We start from the raw sequence: 21,441 nt of genomic DNA, 5'->3' as shown, positions 1-21,441 counted from the left end.
ATCAAAACACCCGTATCTCATTACAGCTGCTTCATTATAGGTCACCATCACTTTCCCGTCACTATTAAAGACACACTCTAATAAAGACAGTTGTGAGTGCATTGCATTTGTGTCCACTGTCTCACTCTCTCAAACAGAGCCACAGTGAGCCAGGCAGGCAGAGTTCATTATTCTTATCTAGCAGGCAAAGGGCATTGGGTCAGGCTCCTTTTATTCCCCAATAAAGGGGCAGTCCATCAGACAAGGCTAGGGTAAGGGTCAGGCCGGAGCCGGCATGGGCGCTGGGCTGATCTCAATAACAGACTACAAGCTGCCATCTTGAATTGTTTGGGAGTGGGGGGTCTGTGTGTGTGTGTGTGTGTGTGTGTGTGTGTGTGTGTGTGTGTGTGTGTGTGTGTGTGTGTGTGTTAGGGGGTAAAGAGGAACGCTATGGGGACAAGAAGGTATTTGGTGGCTCTGTGAAGCTTACCCTCCCCATGGGAGACAGATTTCAAACATGTTTCAAACACAGACAAAAGGAAAGAAGAGAGCCAGTGGAAGTGAAATGTGAAGCCCTGGTCCCTGGTCCCACCCTGGATGTTAGAGAGATAGAAAATACTTCTCTGGGTAGTAATTAGATCCAGATCCAGGATCAGCCTTCCCTCCTCCATTCCTAACCTTAAACATTGGGGAGCAGGGATGTGTGTGTGTGTGTGTGTGTGCGTGTGTGCGTGTGCGTGTGCGTGCACGTGTGTTGGGGGTCACTACCCTTCGAGTCCGGGGAGAGATGTTCACCTCATGCGTGGGGCACTGTGGGCCTGCTGAGGATGTGGCAGTGTGACCCTGGAGCAGAGCCAGGCGTCATAGTCCTCTCTGGGCATCTGAACAACATGCTCCCTGGCAATCTGAGGAGGAAGAGAGACAAGGGGGCGGACACTAGCTCAGTTAGCACATCCTCACATTTCTTAGTTCCTAAGAAGTCCAGTCCCTATGAATAAACGAAAGGAAACATGTGCACACACACACACACCTACACACAAAATACACATACCTACACACACACCCACACACACACCCACAAAATATCCACACACTGCTTATCTGTGGGATGATCTTTATTACGACCATGTCCTATTCATCACTATCAGTTCCTGTTATTAACTCATTTCAAATAGCTCCAGGGCCAGAAGCTAATGACCGGCTCTGGTTGGTGGGAACATGCTTGGAGGGGTCTACTGTCTGCACCACCATACCAGCGCTAGACTGAGAATGTTGGGTGTGAGGCAGGGGGAGGTGTGAAGTCTGTCTAGCCAACTCCAGTGTCTAGCTGCTGTCTGCATTATGCAGGACCAGGTGGTTGCTTTATATAAGGCATAAAGCGCTTCGAGCATGTTGAAGCCATAAAGCCTTTACAAACGTTATGTTTGTTCGAGACTATTTCTATGTACAGTACCAGTCAAAAGTTTGGACACGCCTTCTCATTCAATGGTTTTTCTTTAATATTAATATTGAAGACATCAAAACTGTGAAGGAACACATATGGAATTGTGCAGTAAACAAAAAAGTGTTAAACAAACCAGAATATGGTTTATATTTTAGATTCTTCAAAGTAGCCACCTTTTGCTTTGATGACAGCTTTGCACACTCTTGGCAGGGTGTGTCCAAACTTTTGACTGGTACTGTAAGTATCTAAATATTTCTTTATGAATGAAAATGTAGGGGGCCTTTGAATGGGGCCAGGTCCCTACCATACAGTACCTCAATGGCGACACAGAGGTCTGGGAGACACAGCTCCCAGGGCTGCAGGCCCCCCAGGACCTTGAGGAAGAGCTGGGGCCGGACCTTGGGGGTCCGCTCGTCTGCGAAGCGGCTGAGTTTGTCCAGCACGCGGCTCACCTCTCTGTCTCTGGCCACGTCAGCAGGTAGACTGCTCAGCAGGGAGGACAGCCTGGAAGGGACAGAGAGGTGAGAATGTGGTCCGGGGGTTTATACGGCTGTGTTTTGAATGCTTCACTTGCTAAACTTAAGCAAACGTATAGTGTCATACCCATAAAATGCAGAATCAACAGACACACAGACACAGTTATAGTACACGGACATGCACGCACGCACGCACGCACCACACACACATTCCAACCCAGGAAATGGCTATTACAGCATACCATATGTTGTTGTTGTTACATGGCCTCTCGGTGGTCTCCGTCTCTGGGGCCTTTACCTCCATTACCGTCGGGGTCACATGACGAGCTACACGGTGAGCGTGAGTCACATGACGCAGGGCCTGGAATCTCTGGATGCCACTATCCAATCTCTTCCTGTACAGAGATGAGACAGAGGGAAAACAGTGAGATCTAACAAGAAGAAAATGTTTCATTTACATACACTTGCAATTAGTGTTTTGCAGAAACTCAAAACACAGAATTACATAACAATGAAAACAAAGTTGGGAAGAAGGCGGAGCCTCACCTAGCACTGTGCTCCAGGGTGTCACTGAAGCTCTGGGCGTGTTCCTCTGTCCTCTCCTCAAACGCTGCCCTGAGGTCTAGCAGCATAGACCACTTACTGCTGATTAACTGACTACTGGCGGAGAGGGGATTAGCAGGGCAACCACACACACACACACACACACACACACACACACACACACACACACACACACACACACACACACACACACACACACACACACACACACACACACACACACACACACACACAGTCAATATCATCACACAATGATCATGTGAAATACCCCCAAACATTTTGACTACAATTAAGTTTCAGGACGGAAGTAATAGATTTTTTTGGCGGGGGGTAAATTAGTTTATTTGCGGTCAGGCGTCGCAAGATGAAGTCAAGTTCCCTACATTGCTTGATGGTGGAGTGTACTTTGTGTTTCTGTGTAACAGGCACACCTCTTGGGTCGTGGGTTCACTGCTGTCCTGGGGCCTTTTGGGTTCTCCATTCTCTGGGAGGTGGGTTGGGGGGCTGGAAGGCTGCGTGTGGGGAGGGTAGTTATTCACAGTTGGAATGTTTTCCACATTAGTCACCTCCCAGAGGGCTAAACATTGACCCCAGCGCAAAAATGCAAAAACATGTAAACTAACCCAGCCTGTTCTCTACATTGACAGTTCATAATAGAATTCTTTACCTAGCAGCCTGTCTAATAATTAATATTTGAAGAGAATGGTTAGAAAGTATAGATTGAGGGAGAATGAAGGGTTAGGTGGTTTAGGGTTAGGCTTAGGATTAGGCAGAAGTGGAGTGACCAGTGTAGGGAGTGGAAGCCCTAAAGCTATGGAGGCCCAGGAGAGGTTACCTTTGTCTGTCAGTCAAAGGGCCGTTGCCATGGAGTTGCTCTGGGTTACATAACTCTTTGGTGACAGTTTGATGAACAGCATCCAGAAGCTTCTGAAGATCTATGAGGTGGCCACAAAAACACAGAAATAAACTATGTTTTTTTCAGGTCTGCAGGACCCTAGTCTCAGTCCTCTTACTCCTTATCTCAATACTGGTCCATATCTTTATGCTCAAAGAGATACTTGTTTGTCTAAATCTAAATAAAAGGTTTCTGGCAAGAAGCGCCTCAAAATCAAACACTTTTATAAAGTTTCATAGCCTTAAGCAACGAGCAGATCTAAAGCGTTCATGGACACTGTGTCATCATGTTTAGGATTACTTGAGAGAGGGGGATTAAAGTGCTCCCTGATCGATAAATTATCCCACAGCCCCCCCTGCTGTTCAGATGCGGCAATGACATAAAATAAAGTTCAGTAGAAAACAGAGGGGAGGTTAGACCGGTGGAGTACACCATCCCATTGAGCCACACTGTGAAGGAATGGGTGACATACATTACATCGTAATAAAGCACTCCAAGAGAACTGAATGCAGTAATTAAAATGTTAAAATACAGACCCAAATAATACAACTGATATGAACTGTGACAAAATGGATCATTTGCTGAAACTAATCAGCGGAGGCATTTTTTAGAATACAGAGCTAGATTTCCCATGGGAAAACCCATAAAACATGCTGACAAAAACTATAATAGCCAATAACTCCCGCAAATTGGATGGGTTTTAGATTGAATAAATATAGTTCCTAATTATCCCATTCATGAATGCTCCGGATTAAATATCTACAGTACTTGAAAACTCTACAGGATATTCAATTGCAAAGATAAATCTAATTATGTGAGCTTTTATGGAAATAATGAGTGCCAAATGTTGATTCATTTCTCATCAAAGACTTTCAAACTCACTTTCAAATTAAAGCAAAGAAACTTCCTTCACCCCCATTCTTCAGACAACAATACGCCCTGGGCGGAGCGGAATATCTCTGGTGCCCAATTTCTGGATTTCAGACATAACTCCAGGGATTAGGGAGAACAGCAGTTAATTGCTTTAACCAATGAGGCTGAATAAATCCTTTGATTTCAGGACTCCTTTTATGAGAAGAGAGGAGAGGAGGGGGGAACTAAAAACGAGGATGACTCTGGCAAACAAAACTAGCCGAACAACACTTTTTCTGTCTTTCGTCAGGAGGTGATAACGAAGCCTCTGATCTCAGCGGCTAATTCGCCGAGATCAGATGACTAATTATCCTCTCTGTGAATGCAAGGGACTCTGGGAGTCCGTGTGGAGGGGGCCCTAGCAAGCCAGAGGCCCTTTGGTGACCTGGCTGTGTATAAAGCAGCAGTGTTGTTTTGGTTTCTATTACTGAAGCAGCAGGGGGGGAACCAAAGCAAAGGTTGGCTCTGGGGCGAGTGGGGCTTTTTTTCCCCCAGTGCGCATGCAGGCAATCTGGAGATAGCTCTCTATCAAAGAGACAGGGTTGAAGTGGGTGTTTTTTTCTGTAACAAGGCAAACATCACTTCAGCTGAGCCGAGGGTGTGCAGTGGTCACGTCAGAGGGCTGTTCCTATGACAACGGGATTCGGTTGTTTGGGCGGGCGGGCAGGCGGGCGGGCAGATGTTCCAGTTGGAGTGACGGGGGAGATGGGAAACAGATAAGGCTCATTCTGCGCTCCACACACCCGGAACGAGAACATAACATCACAGAGTGGCGCAAACATGGGACCGACACACACCCCAACCCACAACATCTCACCTCATCACACACACGCACACACACACACACGCACAGACACACACACAGACACACACACAGACATCAAATGCCACTGCTCATCTGTGCCAGGCCTCGGCTGCCCACAGGACACAGGGACGGCAGAGACAGAGACACAGACAGACAGACAGACACAGACGCACGCACGCCCTTCAGTTTTTACTCCCTCTATGGTAGCCCCCTCCACTGTATATGTATAACCCTGATGACCTACACTCTGACGTGGGCAGCTCAGCCTCTGAGTCCCCTGCTCCTGGAGGCTCCGTGCTGTCCTGGCTGGCTCCAGTGGCTAAAGCTGCAGCAGGGGCTGTGTCTTCAGTCCCTGGGAACAGAGAAGACAGGCTGCCCTGGGTGGGGCTGGTGAGGGCTGAGGAGGAGGCCACACTCAGGGTGGAGGACTTCCGCAGGTACAGGCGGCTAGAAGAGGTGCAAGGGGGCCTGGAGCCTGCTCTGCGGGGCTAAGGGGGGATGAGAGGGGTGTCAGGGGTTTTGGGTTCTTTTTCAGACACACACACACACACGCACACACACACGCACACGCACACGCACACGCACGCACACACACACACACACACACTCATAGGCATGCTTCTCATAGGCATATAGACACGCGTAAACAGTACGTGCATGCACACAAGTAGGACCAACACACAAACTAAGGCACACACACACGCACACACGCACACACACACACACACATCAGCTCACACAGTGACATACACACACATCTATGCCACCCTGACACACACCAGGTACATACATCATTGTCACACACACACACACACAAACACACACACACACACACACACACACACACACACACACACACACACACACACACACACACACACACACACACACATACACACACACGCCCTTCCTTGACTGAGGAGGACATAAGAGGATTCAGGAGACAGTCACGTCTCTCACCCTTTCTCTCCCACTCCCCTGTGCCCTTTCCTCTTTCCAGTGTGTCTGTCAGAGGCTGCTCAGCCACTAAGTGTGTGTGACACTCCCATCAGGCTAATTATGAAAGGAGGACCACAACACTTCAGCTACAGCACTCTAAATGTCCTCTGCCGTCACAGACAAGCCTCCCCAAGGAGTGTATGTCAGTGTGGTCTCTGTGTGTGTGTGTGTGTGTGTGTGTGTGTGTGTGTGTGTTGCAGTGCTGTATTTGCCTCCTCCCTGGGAGTGAAGCAGACACACTGACTGTTAGTAAAACACCTTTGAAGGACATTGAGGGAGGAAAATGAGAGAGATTTCAGTATGAAAGAAGTGGATTGGTGGATAAAAGATAAAAAAGAGAATACCTTGGGCAGGGAAACAAACTGCTCCCATTTGGTCTCGATGGCTCTCTCTTTATTCAACGTCTTTACTGTCGTCCTGCCTTGGCCAGGGTCTCTGGGTAACGGAAAATAACGAGCGCTGAGTGGCAACGTGGCACATTCATCATGCCTGTGACCTTCTGTGACGCCCCTCAGCCTTGGAGAGGAAGACCGAGACACCCTGGACATTATCAAAATCATAATTCAACCCCGCCCCCCTCCTTTCCATAAAAAAACACTCAGCAACAACAGCCAAACCAACCCATCAACCCAGCGCTGCCCCTGCTGGAAACCCCCGGTAGTGCCATAACCTTGTAATAACGTTTCTCTTTGTAACACCTCTCTCCTGTATCATTTTCCCATTAAGCTTAAGACTTTATAGGAAATTGGATTCTGAGCTGGGCGAGGGGGCCTCGAGGCTGTAACGCAATGCTCCGAAGACCGTTCCTTTTGTGATTTTCTCTGCCTGCCCTCCCTCCCTCCCTCCCCCCCTCTCCCTTTCCCATCACTAATTTAACACTATCAGGAGATCGGCAATAATGTAATGTTCTGGTGAATTCTACGCGGACTCATTGTCAGAGCACAGAGAGCTTTGTAAACTTTATGAATCCATCCATTCTCCCTCCCCGTGTCTCGCCTGACACCTTAACAAGCTGAGTATTAAAATCATTAGGCTTTCAGGCTCCTCTGGCCCACCTCTGCATTAAGGGATCGAGAGGAAGAAGGAATTTATAAAAATAGAACAAAAAAGAAAAGAGGAAAAGAGTGAGCGAGGAAGAGAAAGAAAGAGGGAGAGAGTGAGAGAGAGAGAGAGAGAGAGAGAGAGAGAGACATGAAAGAGAACCAGGGTGTTGTAGAGCACCGAAAGCCTTTGTGTAAAGTAGTATTGTATAGTAGTATTGTCACTGTGAAGAAAGGACATGGTTGAATATGTTAACTGGATGTATCTGGGTGCTGTATGCCAGACACAGGGACACTGTCCTGCTCTCTCCCACTGTTGACGTGTTGGGTCAATATCAGGGGAGCCAACACCTGGGGGGACACGGATGGAGGATTGCAATCTCCTCTCTCTGCTCGGCCCCCCCGGGGCTTGAGCTTATACTCCATCTAGCACGGTCACCCAGTGCCCGTTGCCCCTCAGAAACACACTCCTCGAAACAGAGTCTCTGCAGCGTTGGCTGATGCCTGTGAACCACCGGTGACTGACTGACTGACTGACTGGCTGACTGGCTGGGTGGGTGTGTTCCATCCTGCTCACGGATGCTGTGAGCTGTGGTGATCTCAAACATGACGCCCCCTACTGCGACTGGGGTGTAGAGGTCTCGTGGGCAATGAGCCAATCCCTGATGAGCACAACACTCACGTCTCCGTGACTCAGCCGTGGCCTCTGGCCTTTGGCTGTTACACAACGACACAGCATCATTACCATCGAAATAATGAACGATGAAATGTTTCTTTTAATTCTGAACTATAGTCTGTATGTAACATCTTATATTTGCCCAGAACGACCCCATGACCTTTGAACTTACTTGGAGTCCCAGCATGAGGACACAGGGCCAGGCCTCCCGGTCCGGTCCAGAGTCAGAGTCTCCAGCAGCCAGTTCAGACAGCACAGCTGCCGGAAGATAGGCTCCCTGCAATAACAAGGAGTTCAGCAGATTGACATGACGTGACTGCAATGTTCCTCTAGCCTTCAGTATCAACATCTGAAAGACTGTTACATCCTGATACTGTATATGTAACATTTGGCAAACGAGTGACAATGCACAGTACTTTCGGATTTTTAATCCACCTAATAGTGAGTCCAGGGGAGGCTGGTGGAGGTAGAAATCGGAGGACGGGCTCATTGTAATGCATGGAATGGAATTAGGGGTTTGATACCATTCCTCATTCCATCCCATGCATAACAACGAGCTCGACCTCTGATTTCTGCGACCACCAGCGTCCCCTGATTGAGTAAGTAATGCTAGTATGTTCATGTCCCTGATGTTTATTTGAAGTCAACACAAGTCACGAGTATGGTGCTAGTGCCCCACCCACTGGCCAATACAAGTCATTGCATCATTTGAGCACAAAACACAGACCTGCCATTCTTCATTCAATAATCAGCAGCCCAAAAAAGCACAAAATTAGTAGAGGGGGGGGGGTGAAAGGTTGACGCAGTGCACTGTACACAGAGTAGGCAGGGTGTGAACTGAGCTGAAATGGCAGAGTGAAGAGCCATTGTACTGAAGGAGGAAGAGGGTGACAGTCCATCCTTCCTCTCCATGCTGTACTGTCACATGCAGTCAAGTAGGAGTCTGTCACACTGAAACCTTCATGCTCCAAGGCCTTGTGACCACATTCACTCAACTGATCTCTCTCCCCACATCAACCACAATATAGCATCTCTGTCTCTCTCTCTCTCTCTCTCCCCCCCTCCTCCCTCCCCTCACCGCTCTCAAATGCGAAAGAGACGGCCTTGGTCGGGGAACCGCTCTTCATTATCGACGCAGGCATTTGTCTGGGAGGCGCATCAAGTCGGGTGGATTAGGATCCATCAGAACACGGATAACAACCTTTGAAATGGCTGTTATTCTCCCCTCTCCTCGGCAGCCGGGGTTATATTTCTGCGGCCGCGATGGCGTCCTCGACAATAATGCAAGTGTCAGAGGAAATGAAATTGTACATTTATGTCGGGCTGCAGGTGACGGACGACGAATAGTCAGTGGTGTCACAATCAACCCTCATGAGAATGGTGCTATATACAGACGCAGTCATAGCGGAAGGGATTCCGGAGCACAAGAAGGCAGTGGAACCGTTGTATAGTGTGGAAACAATAGATCACTGAGAACAAGAACCAGTTAGAGTGCAATATGTGGTGTTACTTTATGATGCAACAAGTGGGCAATACACTATGAAAAACATTTTGTGCAATTTACAGTAAATCTCTAGGATATAAGTATGTGTGTGTGTGTGTGTGTGTGTGTGTGTGTGTGTGTGTGTGTGTGTGTACTTCTATCCAAAAGCTATATATATCAAAGCTACAGTGCGTCCTCGATCTGAAACATAAGGGGGGCTCACCGAGGTGAAGTTGTTTGTGTAAATCCATCCCCCTGTATTGTCAACCATGCCCATGCATCTAACAAGGCAGATTTGTCTGAGAAACCTGACACCTTTTCAAAATGTCACATCCCCATTCGAGGGCCATCAAAGGAATTTGTTATGAGAGGAAACCAATGAGAAAACAGCAGTAGTTCATTATTAACTCAACATTGCCAGTTTGGTCTGGTGTGCTTTTTCTGGTTCGGAAGAACAAGGTAAAAATAGAAGGATATCTGTCAAGCCAGGTAGACAAGATAGCGCTGTTTGATATAAAAACAAACAGACAGAACAAAGACAAGTTTATATTCAAGGTTCTGTGATTCCTAGATATCACAATCTTTGAACTTTCTCATGCATTTATAATGATGCAACGCGGTAGGGACCAGAGTGAAGACCCGTCATGTAAAACGGAATAGAACAGAATAGAATAGGAAAAGCTTGATCTCACTCTTACAGCTAACTTTCTACATTCAATAATTCAAAAGGACTGCTTCAAAAACACCATATATACACCATATATATACACCACAAGACATACTCTGTGCTCCTGCATATGATTATGCACATTTGTGCTGTGTTTAGTACCTTAAAACAGTACATTTTGAGTGATACATCCTATTGTATTTTGACATAAAATGATATATCCTGCTGTAACTGTGTCTCCTCTGAACTGGGTAGAACTGCCGTTAATCATTGTGCTCCTTGGGCATGGAATGACCTGCAGGATACTAAAACAGCAAGTCTTAGTATCATTGGGCCATTTTAGGAACTTAATTAAGGATTCCTCAGTGGAGGAATGCTCTTATTATAATTTATTGTTGTCTGAAAAAAAAAATGCCTGTGAAAATTGTCCTTTTAAAATCTTGATAAATCCTTGGTAAATCCTAGTGATATGTACGTATTTAGCAATTAGGGTACCCTTGAAAAAAAGACCTTGGTTTCAAAGGAACTCCCCTGAATAAATATGGATTAAACATTTTTAATACAACAATAATAATAATTCTACATGGAGTGAAGTACAGAATGAAGACTCACTGTGAAGCCTCACTGAGCTGAGGGGAGGTAAGGGAGCGGTGGACAGGGGTAAAAGGCCTCGCTGACTGGGTCTTCTTCCTTCCTGGGCGTGCCCCAGATGACCAACTGGCTCCTGCATTGAGGGGCCACCTGAAAGAAGGGCAACACGGGTGTTAGCTGCCTACAATGACTCAACTGTGTCAATGGACCCTGTTCCATTTCAGTACATAGACCCTTCCCTAACCCCTCTGCCTTCGGGGGTCACAGATTGAAGAGGACTTGGTGGAAGCATCATCATATTGCTTATTCATATCTAATCTTTTCCGATCTGTGAACACTGAAAGGGGTAGGTGGTAGGGGAATGGGGTACAAAATAAAAATGGAACAGGGCCAATTAGAGTAGTGTTGGCTCACCTGTCTGAGTCGCTGTCTGAGTCTGAGTCAGCGCATGGTGGGCGGGGCTCAGTCCGTTGCCACGCCTCTCTCCTCTGGCGTTCTCTCTGCTGCGCCTCCTCCTCCTCCTGCTCCTCCTTCAGAAGGAGGTGGAAGTAACCCCGGCCATGCTTGACCGCTGACACCAAACGCCTGGAGAGGGCACAGACACACACAGACACACACACATGCACACACATACACACACACACATACACACACACGTACACGTACACACACACACGTGCACACCAATGTGAGACCAAAATAGTCATATCAATTCCCCAGTCATAACCGAAAATAGAATCAAACCTTTTAACTCAGTGAAGTCAATAGTGGGCATACAGTACAATGCATCATCTGTGTAATTCCAAGAGACACCCTTCCGTAGATTACAGCTTTATGGGGTTACCCACTCCCTAAATCATTCCAATCAGAGCGCATCAGAGTAGCAGCCGGCTGAATGATACTCTAAATGGAGAATTATGGAAGAAATAGCTGACGTCTGGCAGATTAATGACTTCATTACCGCGATTTAGCTCCGGTCCATAACCTTATCCAAAATGTGTTTGCTTGTTTTCACACACATGCATGCATAATTACCTTGCATTAATGCACGGGTGGAAATTAAAACACATGCACGCTCACACACACACATACGCACACATACACATGCACACACACGTGCACACACACACACACACACACACAAACATACACACACACACGCACACAAACATACACACACGCACACGCATACGCACATACAGTGTCACAGCGATCATTTGACTTTGCTGACAAATTACAGTGAGAGGTTAATACACCTCAGTGTTTTTTACAGTAATCATTTCACATGAGTGCTTGTGGTTCTGCCTCTTGAGTAGTAGGCTGCAACAGTAGAGCAAAGGGCAGCCTTCTGAGCGGCCCCGAATAATTTGCTCTAGTGGAGCATAGGTCAGGGGATACTGTATGTTGGATGATCCTATACTGTATATTATACAACGGTCTTGCCTAGAGCTATGATTACATTTCTAATGTAACGGTCCATTTCATTATCTCCACATAAAATGAGAGCTCCTGGACATGTATCTGATGTTGAACACAGATATACTCGTAATTATCAATCAATATGTGAGTATCAACAACACACATAACAAATTAAAGCCAGGCTAAGGAGAAAGAGCCATTTGAAAAAACAGCTAATCTTCCAAGCCTTTCCCACAAACAACGCAGTTCTATTTCCACAAAGGTCAAACGGGACAGCAAACAAACAAAGGCCTGCATATGTTAAAGCCCTTTGCTGTGTGAATCATTATTTGTTATCTAGCGAGCAGCTGGCTCACAATATTTCGCCCAGAAGTCAAGCCAAGCGTTGCAGACTTGCAGGGCATCAGTGTTTGAGCTTCTGAATTTTAATTTGCTTTATTTTGTTCGAGGGCTGAACTGAACACTGCTTAACTATAAATGTTTCCTGCAATATTTGGCATTGCATACAACAGCCCACTCCAATTCAATGGTATTCCCTATTAGTCTCTATATGCATGATGTCTTAGTGCTTAGTGCTTAAAGTGTAGCCAATTTAATCAAAGCATTTTTCTATCAGCATCTTTAATGACTCATAACATCATACTCGCAAAACACATTCCCTGTTCATATAGGGCATCCCTCCTAGTAACTGTGACAGCACCCACCCAGTGTGGCAAGGACAGCAGACAGGCATCTTGTGTTGTTTATGAAAATCACGAGTGTTCATGACTCAACAGAGCGAGTGGCCATGTCCGAAAGGCCATACTGCAACCTATTTAGTAGGTGTTTTCAGTATGCAAGATGACAATGTGGTTGCAGGTGTTGTTTCCCCAAGCCAGGCCTCAGGGAGCCGTGAGCTCTTGAGTTGTTGACTCTTTGTTTTTTTCCTTTTGTTCAACCACCTACCATTTCAAGGCCCTGTTTCATACCCTCATTTTCCCTGAGAATATTGTTCCCTTTTCATTTGCCTACCTTAAAGCATAGAACGCTACCAAACGCGGGAAAAAAAGTATATATTTAACAAAAGAGGCATTTTTTCATTAGATGAAGAGGCATTTGTCAATTATTGACCCTGTGTGCTCTGAAAAACCATAACTCCCCATTATTCCCTGTGCAGTATTTTAATTGCCTTTGCCTAATTTCCGAACCGTGATATTTAGAAATATCAATGATAAAAGTCCCCTAGGGTCTAACACCCCCACAAAGCCAAAGCGCATCTTGAGAAGCACCACTAATGAATCCATGTATCTTTATTGACTGTATTGGCCTACTGTAAGTGGCTATAGAATAGGTGATGTCTCAGAGCTCTAGTGGGTCAGATGCAGTGCATCTTAGAGGATCCTAATAAGCCGGCTGGTCAATGCACGCAAGATGGAGATCAGGTGTGAAAGGAGCTTTAAGGAAATTCGGACCATTATGGGTTTTCAATAATGCCGATGTTTAGGTTCCAATCAATATCATGTTGTTTTCACAAGCTTGACTCAGCCTGGTATTAGTGAGTCACGGATAAAAAGCTTTTTAAAAAAAACCCACGAGTACGAAAAGGCCACTTTGCAGTTGGTTAAATAATAGATTGAGATCGGTTGGAAAATTAACACAGTCAGTTATTCCTCCTTGACTGTTGAAGAGGGTGGATGATTTCTTTGCAGGTCAGACCAGGAGAGCCCTTGGGTGGCAGCTGGTTGCCTGGCAACAAAAGGCATGTTGTGGCGGAAAGCAGGTGAGGACTATGAGTCGACAATGGTGATCGGAGAGAGAGAGAGAGAGAGAGAGAGAGAGAGAGTGGCTTTGTGTCCCTATGGAGACGATTTCTCTTCAGTTTTTCTGGGACCTAATTAACACTGTTAATTTCAGAAATCACCACCAGAACAGCTCTGTAGCACACCATCATTCCCATCATGATGGGCTGTTAAATCATTCATACGATATCCATCTCTACATTAAATAGATAAATGTCGTGATCTAGATCATAAAACCCGTTCTCACAGCTGGGGCCAATGAAGTGTTTTAGCACAACACTTGTAAACTAATTAAATCATGTTTAATTAATCAAAACATGTAAAAGAATGTATGGATTTGGTTTCAGTACACAAGTATACCCATCAACTGTTATGTGATGCAAAACCGGATTCATATTGAATACGGGCAGTGGCATTTGAGAAAGAGAAAGTTTATGTATAATGTAGACATCTCCAGCGATGCTTAGCCAGCCATAGGAGGAACTGATGATCACAAACAGCTGAACAGCTAGAAGAGTAATACCACAGCCACTGATGTATTCAGTCACACCAGAGGGACAGTGGCTCTGCATATGATTACTTGTCTACAAAGTAATGTACTTTCTGGCAAGGAACACCGGCGTCATCTTCTAGTGTGGCCTACTTATATTCATGGAGTAAATAACACTAAATATTGATGTATGTGACTCTGTGATAAAGTCTATGTACTGTGTGTGTGTGTGTGTGTGTGTGTGTGTGTGTGTGTGTGTGTGTGTGTATATATATATATATATATATATATATATATATATATATACAGTACCAGTCAAAAGTTTGGACACACCTTCTCATTCGATGGTTTTTCTTTATTTTTATTATTTTCTACATTGTAGATTAATATTGAAGACATCAAAACTATGAAGGAACACGTATGGAATTATGTAGTAAACAAAAAAGTGTTAAACAAACCAGAATATGTTTTATATTTTAGATTCTTCAAAGTAGCCACCTTTTGCTTTGATGACAGCTTTGCACACTCTTGGCAAGTTTGTGTCCAAACTTTTGACTGTTACTGTATATATATACTGTATATGATATGTACTGTATGAGACTGTATGAGAAACGTATCGTACATAGTTAATGTATGACGTTTATGATACATGTATTATTATTGTATGACATGACACTGTTGCTGTATATATTGTGTATATATTGAGGCTGGTGGAGGCAGAAATCGGAGGAAGGGCTTGTTGTAATGCATGGAATGGATTCAGGAATGGTGTCAAACACACGTGTTTCGAATGGAATGAGTTTGACAGCATTCCTCATTCCATTCCATGCATTACAATAAGCCCATCCTCCGATTTCCACCTCCACCGGCCTCCACCGGTGTACAGTATACAGTATAACCATACTTAAAAGGATGGATGTGAAGTCTGTAAAAATGTGACGAGATAGAAAAGGCCTACCTTGGCATTTGATCCAAACAAACTACATTAAAGCACCTCATCATAACCACTCAGTTCTCACTGCGGAAAAACAGCCACTATTCATTAGGGCTATTTTCCTTCTGCGAAAATGGCAACCTTTCTCCCAAACACCTGTATGAATAATTCAATATTCTGAGCTCTATCAGAATCTGTCAGAAATGTCAGCCGTTTCAGGGCCGCCCTTGACTGCCCTGGGAGGGCGTTGTCTCCACACCCCGTGGTGAGGCTGTGGGTTATATACACACACACACACACACACACACACACACACACACACACACACACACACACACACACACACACACACACACACACACACACACACACACACACACACCTCGTCTGTGTGCCAGGTCTCGGCTGCCCGCAGGACCCAGTGACGGCAGGTCGTGCCCGCGGCAGGCAAACCGTTGCATTTCACCTCTGAGAGGATTTTTATATATCAAATACAAACCAAATGTGTATTTGAAATATGCCACTAACAGACCAAAATAGACCATGGTCATCATAGGGGCAGACCTGCATTATGCCTATTTCAACGTTGGTGTTTGAACTGAACGGGTGCTGAGAAATAAATTGCACAAAATAAATCCATTCACAGAGCCATTCTCTCTTCACATGTTTATGAATGCCGGTATGAATGCCGGTATGGTGCGAGCATATTGACACAGTTCTAATCCCTGAATCCTAAAACAAGCACAGATGGATATCTCACCCAGTATGGCCCAGATGCTTCTGGAGGGAAATAGCATCCTCTTGCTTCCGAGCCCGAGGACGGCGGAACAGCGAGCTCTGGAAAAGATTCATTTACAAAAGACCCAACAAAACGGACAGGATGAGCTGACATTTATAGAATTATTTGTAACTTCAGAGCTGCGTTTCAGTTATAAAGGACTCACCGGCGTCCTCGTCTGACCTCCAGAGCTAGCAGCCGGGCAGTGAGCCAAGTGCAAATATTATGTTACTAATGCGACATTGCTCATGGAAATGACAGATAATCAGCCCATTAATCCCGCTACATTGAATACATGATTAAGTGCATCCCATAAAGAACACTCTACATACCCGTACATACGGATCATGCATAGATGACTGTCTACATAAGATACTGTACCAGCAGGGTGAAACAGGGTAAAAAAAATAAGGGGTTGATGATTCACGGTCACACCTTACTTCCTCCAGTGGAATCTGGTGGGTCTGTGTTAATGGCCACATCCTCCTCTGGTGAGAGATCGTCCTTTGAAGCCTATAAAACACAAACATGGGGAAACGTCTGTTGAAGAGGGGCTGACTGATGCGTCCTGTTCATCGCGACAGTCACCAGCAACATGAGTTCAAACTAGGTCAATATTAGACTTTGTATTTCTGTACAGTTGTGGAACTTGTGGTCATTCGGTCTGGTGGTCTTCTTTTTTCCATGTGTTTTTTTTTCTATTTTTCCAATACGTTAAACATACACAAAATACCACAAAACAAACACCCCTCCTCCCCTGTATAAGTATGTGTAATCTCCGTCAGTGGAGGGTCCTGTATGATTTTAGACCATTACATTTACATTTATGGCATTTAGCAGACACCTTTATCCAAACTTACAACAAATACATCAGTCATCATAAGAAAAAGTAATCTATGGTAGGACCAGGGGCTAATACTAGAAGAAGGAAGAATTATCATGATTATTTTTTATTAGTTATTAATTTATTTACAGGAGAGAAACTTGTACAGGGGGGTAGTGGGGATGAAGAGGTCTTTAGGAGGGACAGTTAAGATGTAGCTTGAAGAGATGGGTCTTCAATCTAGACCAACAGTGGTAATATTGCATAGTACAGTAGGATGCACATTGTGCTCTTGCCTTCCCAAATAATGCCCTCAACATCGCTCGTCTGGGGGAATAAGCAATAAAGCGACTGTTACTTTTTAAAAGCATAACTCTCAAAGTATGACCAGACCGCGGATGACAAGGCCACTGACCGCCTGATCCAGGCAGCAGCAGCAACCCCTCGGCCGTCTCTCCAACTTTAATATGCTGCAACTTCTGAGGGAGTCGGGGGAGAGGAGGGTGTGTGAGTGTCGAGTTGACAGGGCCGTCATTTTTCACAGTGAGGCATGTGGCAGATCTCTCCCTGATCCATCCGACTCTGGCCTACCCTTGTGCTCCAAAGCCCCCCCCCCCACCACCACCACCCCACCCCACACACACCCTCTATTCGTCCCCCCCCCCGTCCCCCCCACCATACCCATGCTGATGGATGAGCTCATCAGCAGTAAATCTCTTCCAGTTAAACTGGGACACTGTTGCCTTCCTGCTGCCTCGGTGCCTCAGTACAGAGACCTTCCAGCCCCCCCCCCCAAAAAAACGATGGAATAGATGAAATTGTTGCCCCTCCGGCGTGCTGATATTGGTACTGCTGTAAGCCTACTGTATATTTGTTATATCAGTCTTAATGTCATGGTGAGCTGAACTAAAAAGCATTATCCACAGTAATGCTGAAGCTGAGAACCGAAGAGAAAGAGATTTGCTTGTACTGTATTTTTTTTCATGATGATTTCCCATTCTGTATGTGCAACGCTGTTCCTGTACAGTACACACAAAAGGAGCGGTAGCAGCAACTGATTACACAGCTGAGGCCTCGCTGAGCTGATTCAAGGTGTGTACTTTTACGAACAACGGTTATTTAGTTATATGTCAGCTACACATCATCATCGTCATCGCCTCCTCCTATTGGTTCCCCCTCCACCTGACTGGGATGACTCCGGAGGGAGGAAATCGAGGTTCCAGCATTCAAGGATAAGCCTCTCCATTTCACTGTGTCACTTTCTATACGAGCCGCGCCTCTGTCCGCAAGGCAAGCTGTCTTCCTCAGCAACTGAGCGTCCCCACAATAACTCTGATGAATGCAATGTCCACAGGAATAAACCACCCGTTTGACACTCTATCCCCCGTGATGCATTAGGTGCCAATATCCCATGTATCTGCTGCGGCTATTTAAAGCCCTGTGATGTGCGGTGACGGCCCCCGCCAGCCCAAAGCACAGGTGTAAACGCCTTACAAATGATGCCTTATTGCCTTATGTCTTAGTCCAAATGCATTTGTTAGGGAGAGGCTGTGCAGAGGGAGAGAGAGAGAGAGAGAGAGAGAGAGAGAGAGAGAGAGAGAGAGAGAGAGAGAGAGAGAGAGACACACACAAACAATATCACTTTTTCCTCTACCTGTGCTATCTAATATGCGGCTGAGATAACGTTAAATAGGGGAAAACAACTCATGACACTGAATCCCACGGAGGCTGGTTAAAGTAAACTGGCCGAAGTGCATTTTGTCTTTCACCATCTACTGAGAGGGAAGTGGGCCGAAATGTGTTCTGAGGCATGTGAGAGAGGGGGGGGGGGGGGGGGGGGGGGGGGGGGTTGGGGGTAGGGCGGATATTTGATTTGCGACACACTTCATGTCGTTGATCTGTTCAGTGTGGAGAATCAGTGTCCATTAAAAGTAAATGGAGTGACATGGCGAGGATGAGACTGATCTCTCCGGTCCAAAGGGACCGGCTGGGGCTGATGAATGGGAGATAGACAGCCTGCCATGAAATGAGAGCGCTCACACACATCACACTGCTGCCAGAGAAAAAATATCACCCGCGCAGAGCATCTGAGGTCAAGAAAAGAAGAGAAGAGAGGAGAAGAGTGGTACATGAAAGCTGTCAGATGTGATGGGATGAGTCACAGAGAGAGGGTTATTGGGAGCAAAACATACTCCTAAAAAAGCTCAATTCTCCAACAACGCTTTGAGCATTTGCTCATCATTTAATACATTTAATAAACAGACAAATTGCACTTTAGTGTTTCTGTGTTAAAATAGCTAATTAATGATGCGGTGATGTGTTGATTATGCAACTCAACTATGACACAACAAGTTTAACAACTACACCTACATTATACAGTGCTGCTTGAAAGTTTGTGAACCCTACAGGGATGGTTATTATTTTGTATAAAATATTAAAATGTTATAAAGTTATAAAATCTTTATCTTTATCCCCAATTCGTAATATAATATATTTTCATTGTTTATTTAACGAAAGTGGTTTAACAAAAACTCATTTCATGTGTGCAAAAATATGTGAACCTATTCAGTCAGTTGCTTGTGGCGCCTCCATTCGTGGCGATAACTTGGAGTAAACGTCTCGTATAGCCATTAATCAGTCTCTGACATCTGTTTTGAGGGATTTTTGCCCACTCCTCCGTACAGAACTCAATTGAGTGAGGTTTGAGGGGTGTCTGGCATGAACTGCCTGCTTCAAGTCCTGCCACAGAATCTCAATTGGATTTAGGTCAGAACTTTGACTTGGCCAATGCAAAACACAAATCTTCCTTCTCCTGAGCCATTCTTTGGTAGATTTGCTTGAATGCTTTGGGTCGTTGTCTTGTAGGAAGACCCATTTTCATCCCAGCTTTAGCTCCTTGACTGATGGCTTGACGTTCTGTTCAAGAATCTCCTGTTATACCTCAGAATTCATGGTTCCCATAATGATGTGGAGTCGTCCAGGTCCAGAGGAGGAAAAGCAGCCCCAGATCTTGACATTCCCACCACCATGCTTGACTGTTGGGATAAGGTTCTTTTGGTGGTTGGCAGTGTTTGGTTTTCGCCAAACATAGTGGTTTGGATTGTAACCAAAAAGATCAATTTTGGACTCATCCGTCCAGAGGACGGACTTGCTGAGATGCAGCAAGGGAGGTCTGCAAATCTCTAGATGTTATGTTTGAGTTGGCTTTTACCTGATTTATTATTTTTCTTGTGGCTCTTGGGGATATTTTGGAAGGGCGTCCATTTCTAGGCCGAGTTGCTGTCATGTTCAATGCTCTCCATTTGTAAATTATTTGCCTCACAGTGGACTGATGGATCTCAAATCTTGTTGAGATGATTTTATAGCCTTCCCCAGACTGATCTCACTACCCTTTTCCTGATGTCCTCTGAGATCTCCTTTCCTCTCGGCATGGTGTGTTTTGCATTCACCTGTATGGTTAACACAAAACTGACCAGGTTTCTTATCTCTATTTATCAGAGTCCCACCCAAACGCTTTCCTAAAGATCTCTCCTTTGATTGTTTAATTTGGTACCCAATTATTTAGCAACCTGATTCTACTTACCTGCTTGATTTAACCCAGTGCAATTTGGGATTCACTTATTTTTGCACCTGCACTAATTTCTTTATAATTTAGTTTTTCTACTGCACACATGATTTCCTCTAAACCAACATATGGAATTGGTAAATATAAACCTGTTGTCTGATAAAAAAGACTGGTTCTGATTAAATAAAGATTTCATGGTAAAAACAAAAAAAAAAATCTATAATTGCACAAGGAGTTCACATACTTTCAAGCAGCACTGTATGCATACCATTAATTCAAACGTATTCTTAGATAATCAAAGACTAGATGCAAACCTCATCTTCAGATTGTCCCAATGATTGCAGTATCAGTCTCTTGGGCTCCAGGTAGAGGGGTTCTCCGACCTCCTCATACGGCCTCCACGCAGCTGCACGGTAGCCCTGACGGCTCAGCTGCCGCTGTCTGCGGTGATAGTTGTCCCAGAAGACCTGCTCCCGGGTCGGCTGGCATGCGCTGTACACGGTGCTGCTGCGCGCTTGGAGTTTTTCTCCAGAGGGTTTTGGAATCGGAAGTGGTTTGATAATAACGAAATGACGCGGGTCCAGTGGAGCATTTCGATGAGTCGTCATCTTAATGTTTCAGTGTTGCCGATCATTTGCGAGAAATCATAGGCAATACATGCGCAAAATGACATCAACTTTTGAACACAGCATTGACGGTTGTAGTGTCAAACATTCTATATAGATCATTTTAAATAAGTAAGAAAGAAGAATATCGAAAGGGTGGGAAATATCACCAAAACCTGCTCACCGACGTCCATTAGACCACACACACTTGTTGTGCTACCCATGTCTCCCGTGGTTACAGGGAAGCTCAGCCGACAAAGAGAGTTGATTTAGTAGGCCCTGCTGCCTCGAAAAAAATCATGGGCCACATTACAATGGACAGGCCTAGCTGCAATAAGGGAGAGGGGAAGTCTGTTTTGAGGGCAAAGGGCATTTTGGGCCACTATTATATTTATATGTATATAAATGTACTCTCTTGTAAATACAGTGAGCTTCTTCCACTAAACAATTTGAGAGGAGTTGAGCAGTTGTGGAGGTCTCTTTACATGTGTTTGATACCATTCCTCATTAAATTCCAT

The 21,441-nt window shown here is 45.2% G+C and overlaps 1 protein-coding gene across 1 annotated transcript; it reads right to left on the bottom strand.

The window, feature by feature from the left end:
• Positions 1–775: 775 nt before the first annotated feature.
• LOC310807488 (coiled-coil domain-containing protein 60-like) lies at positions 776–20,926 on the bottom strand (the record flags this gene model as incomplete). The annotated part of the gene is made up of 14 exons (XM_083673984.1): positions 776–884; positions 1,733–1,927; positions 2,142–2,294; positions 2,446–2,556; positions 2,895–2,975; positions 3,299–3,398; positions 5,320–5,563; positions 6,419–6,509; positions 7,963–8,067; positions 10,553–10,630; positions 10,946–11,116; positions 15,913–15,989; positions 16,366–16,443; positions 20,633–20,926. 14 exons carry the CDS (start codon positions 20,924–20,926, stop codon positions 776–778), a joined length of 1,887 nt encoding a protein of 628 aa, XP_083530110.1.
• Between the last annotated feature and the right edge of the window lie 515 nt (positions 20,927–21,441).

Source organism: Argentina silus (assembly GCF_951799395.1).
Source record: "Argentina silus genome assembly, chromosome: 7".
NCBI classification, from domain to species: Eukaryota; Metazoa; Chordata; class Actinopteri; order Argentiniformes; family Argentinidae; genus Argentina; species Argentina silus.
The sequence above is the reverse complement of the archived record's forward strand: the minus strand, read 5'-3'. Positions and strand labels throughout refer to the sequence as shown.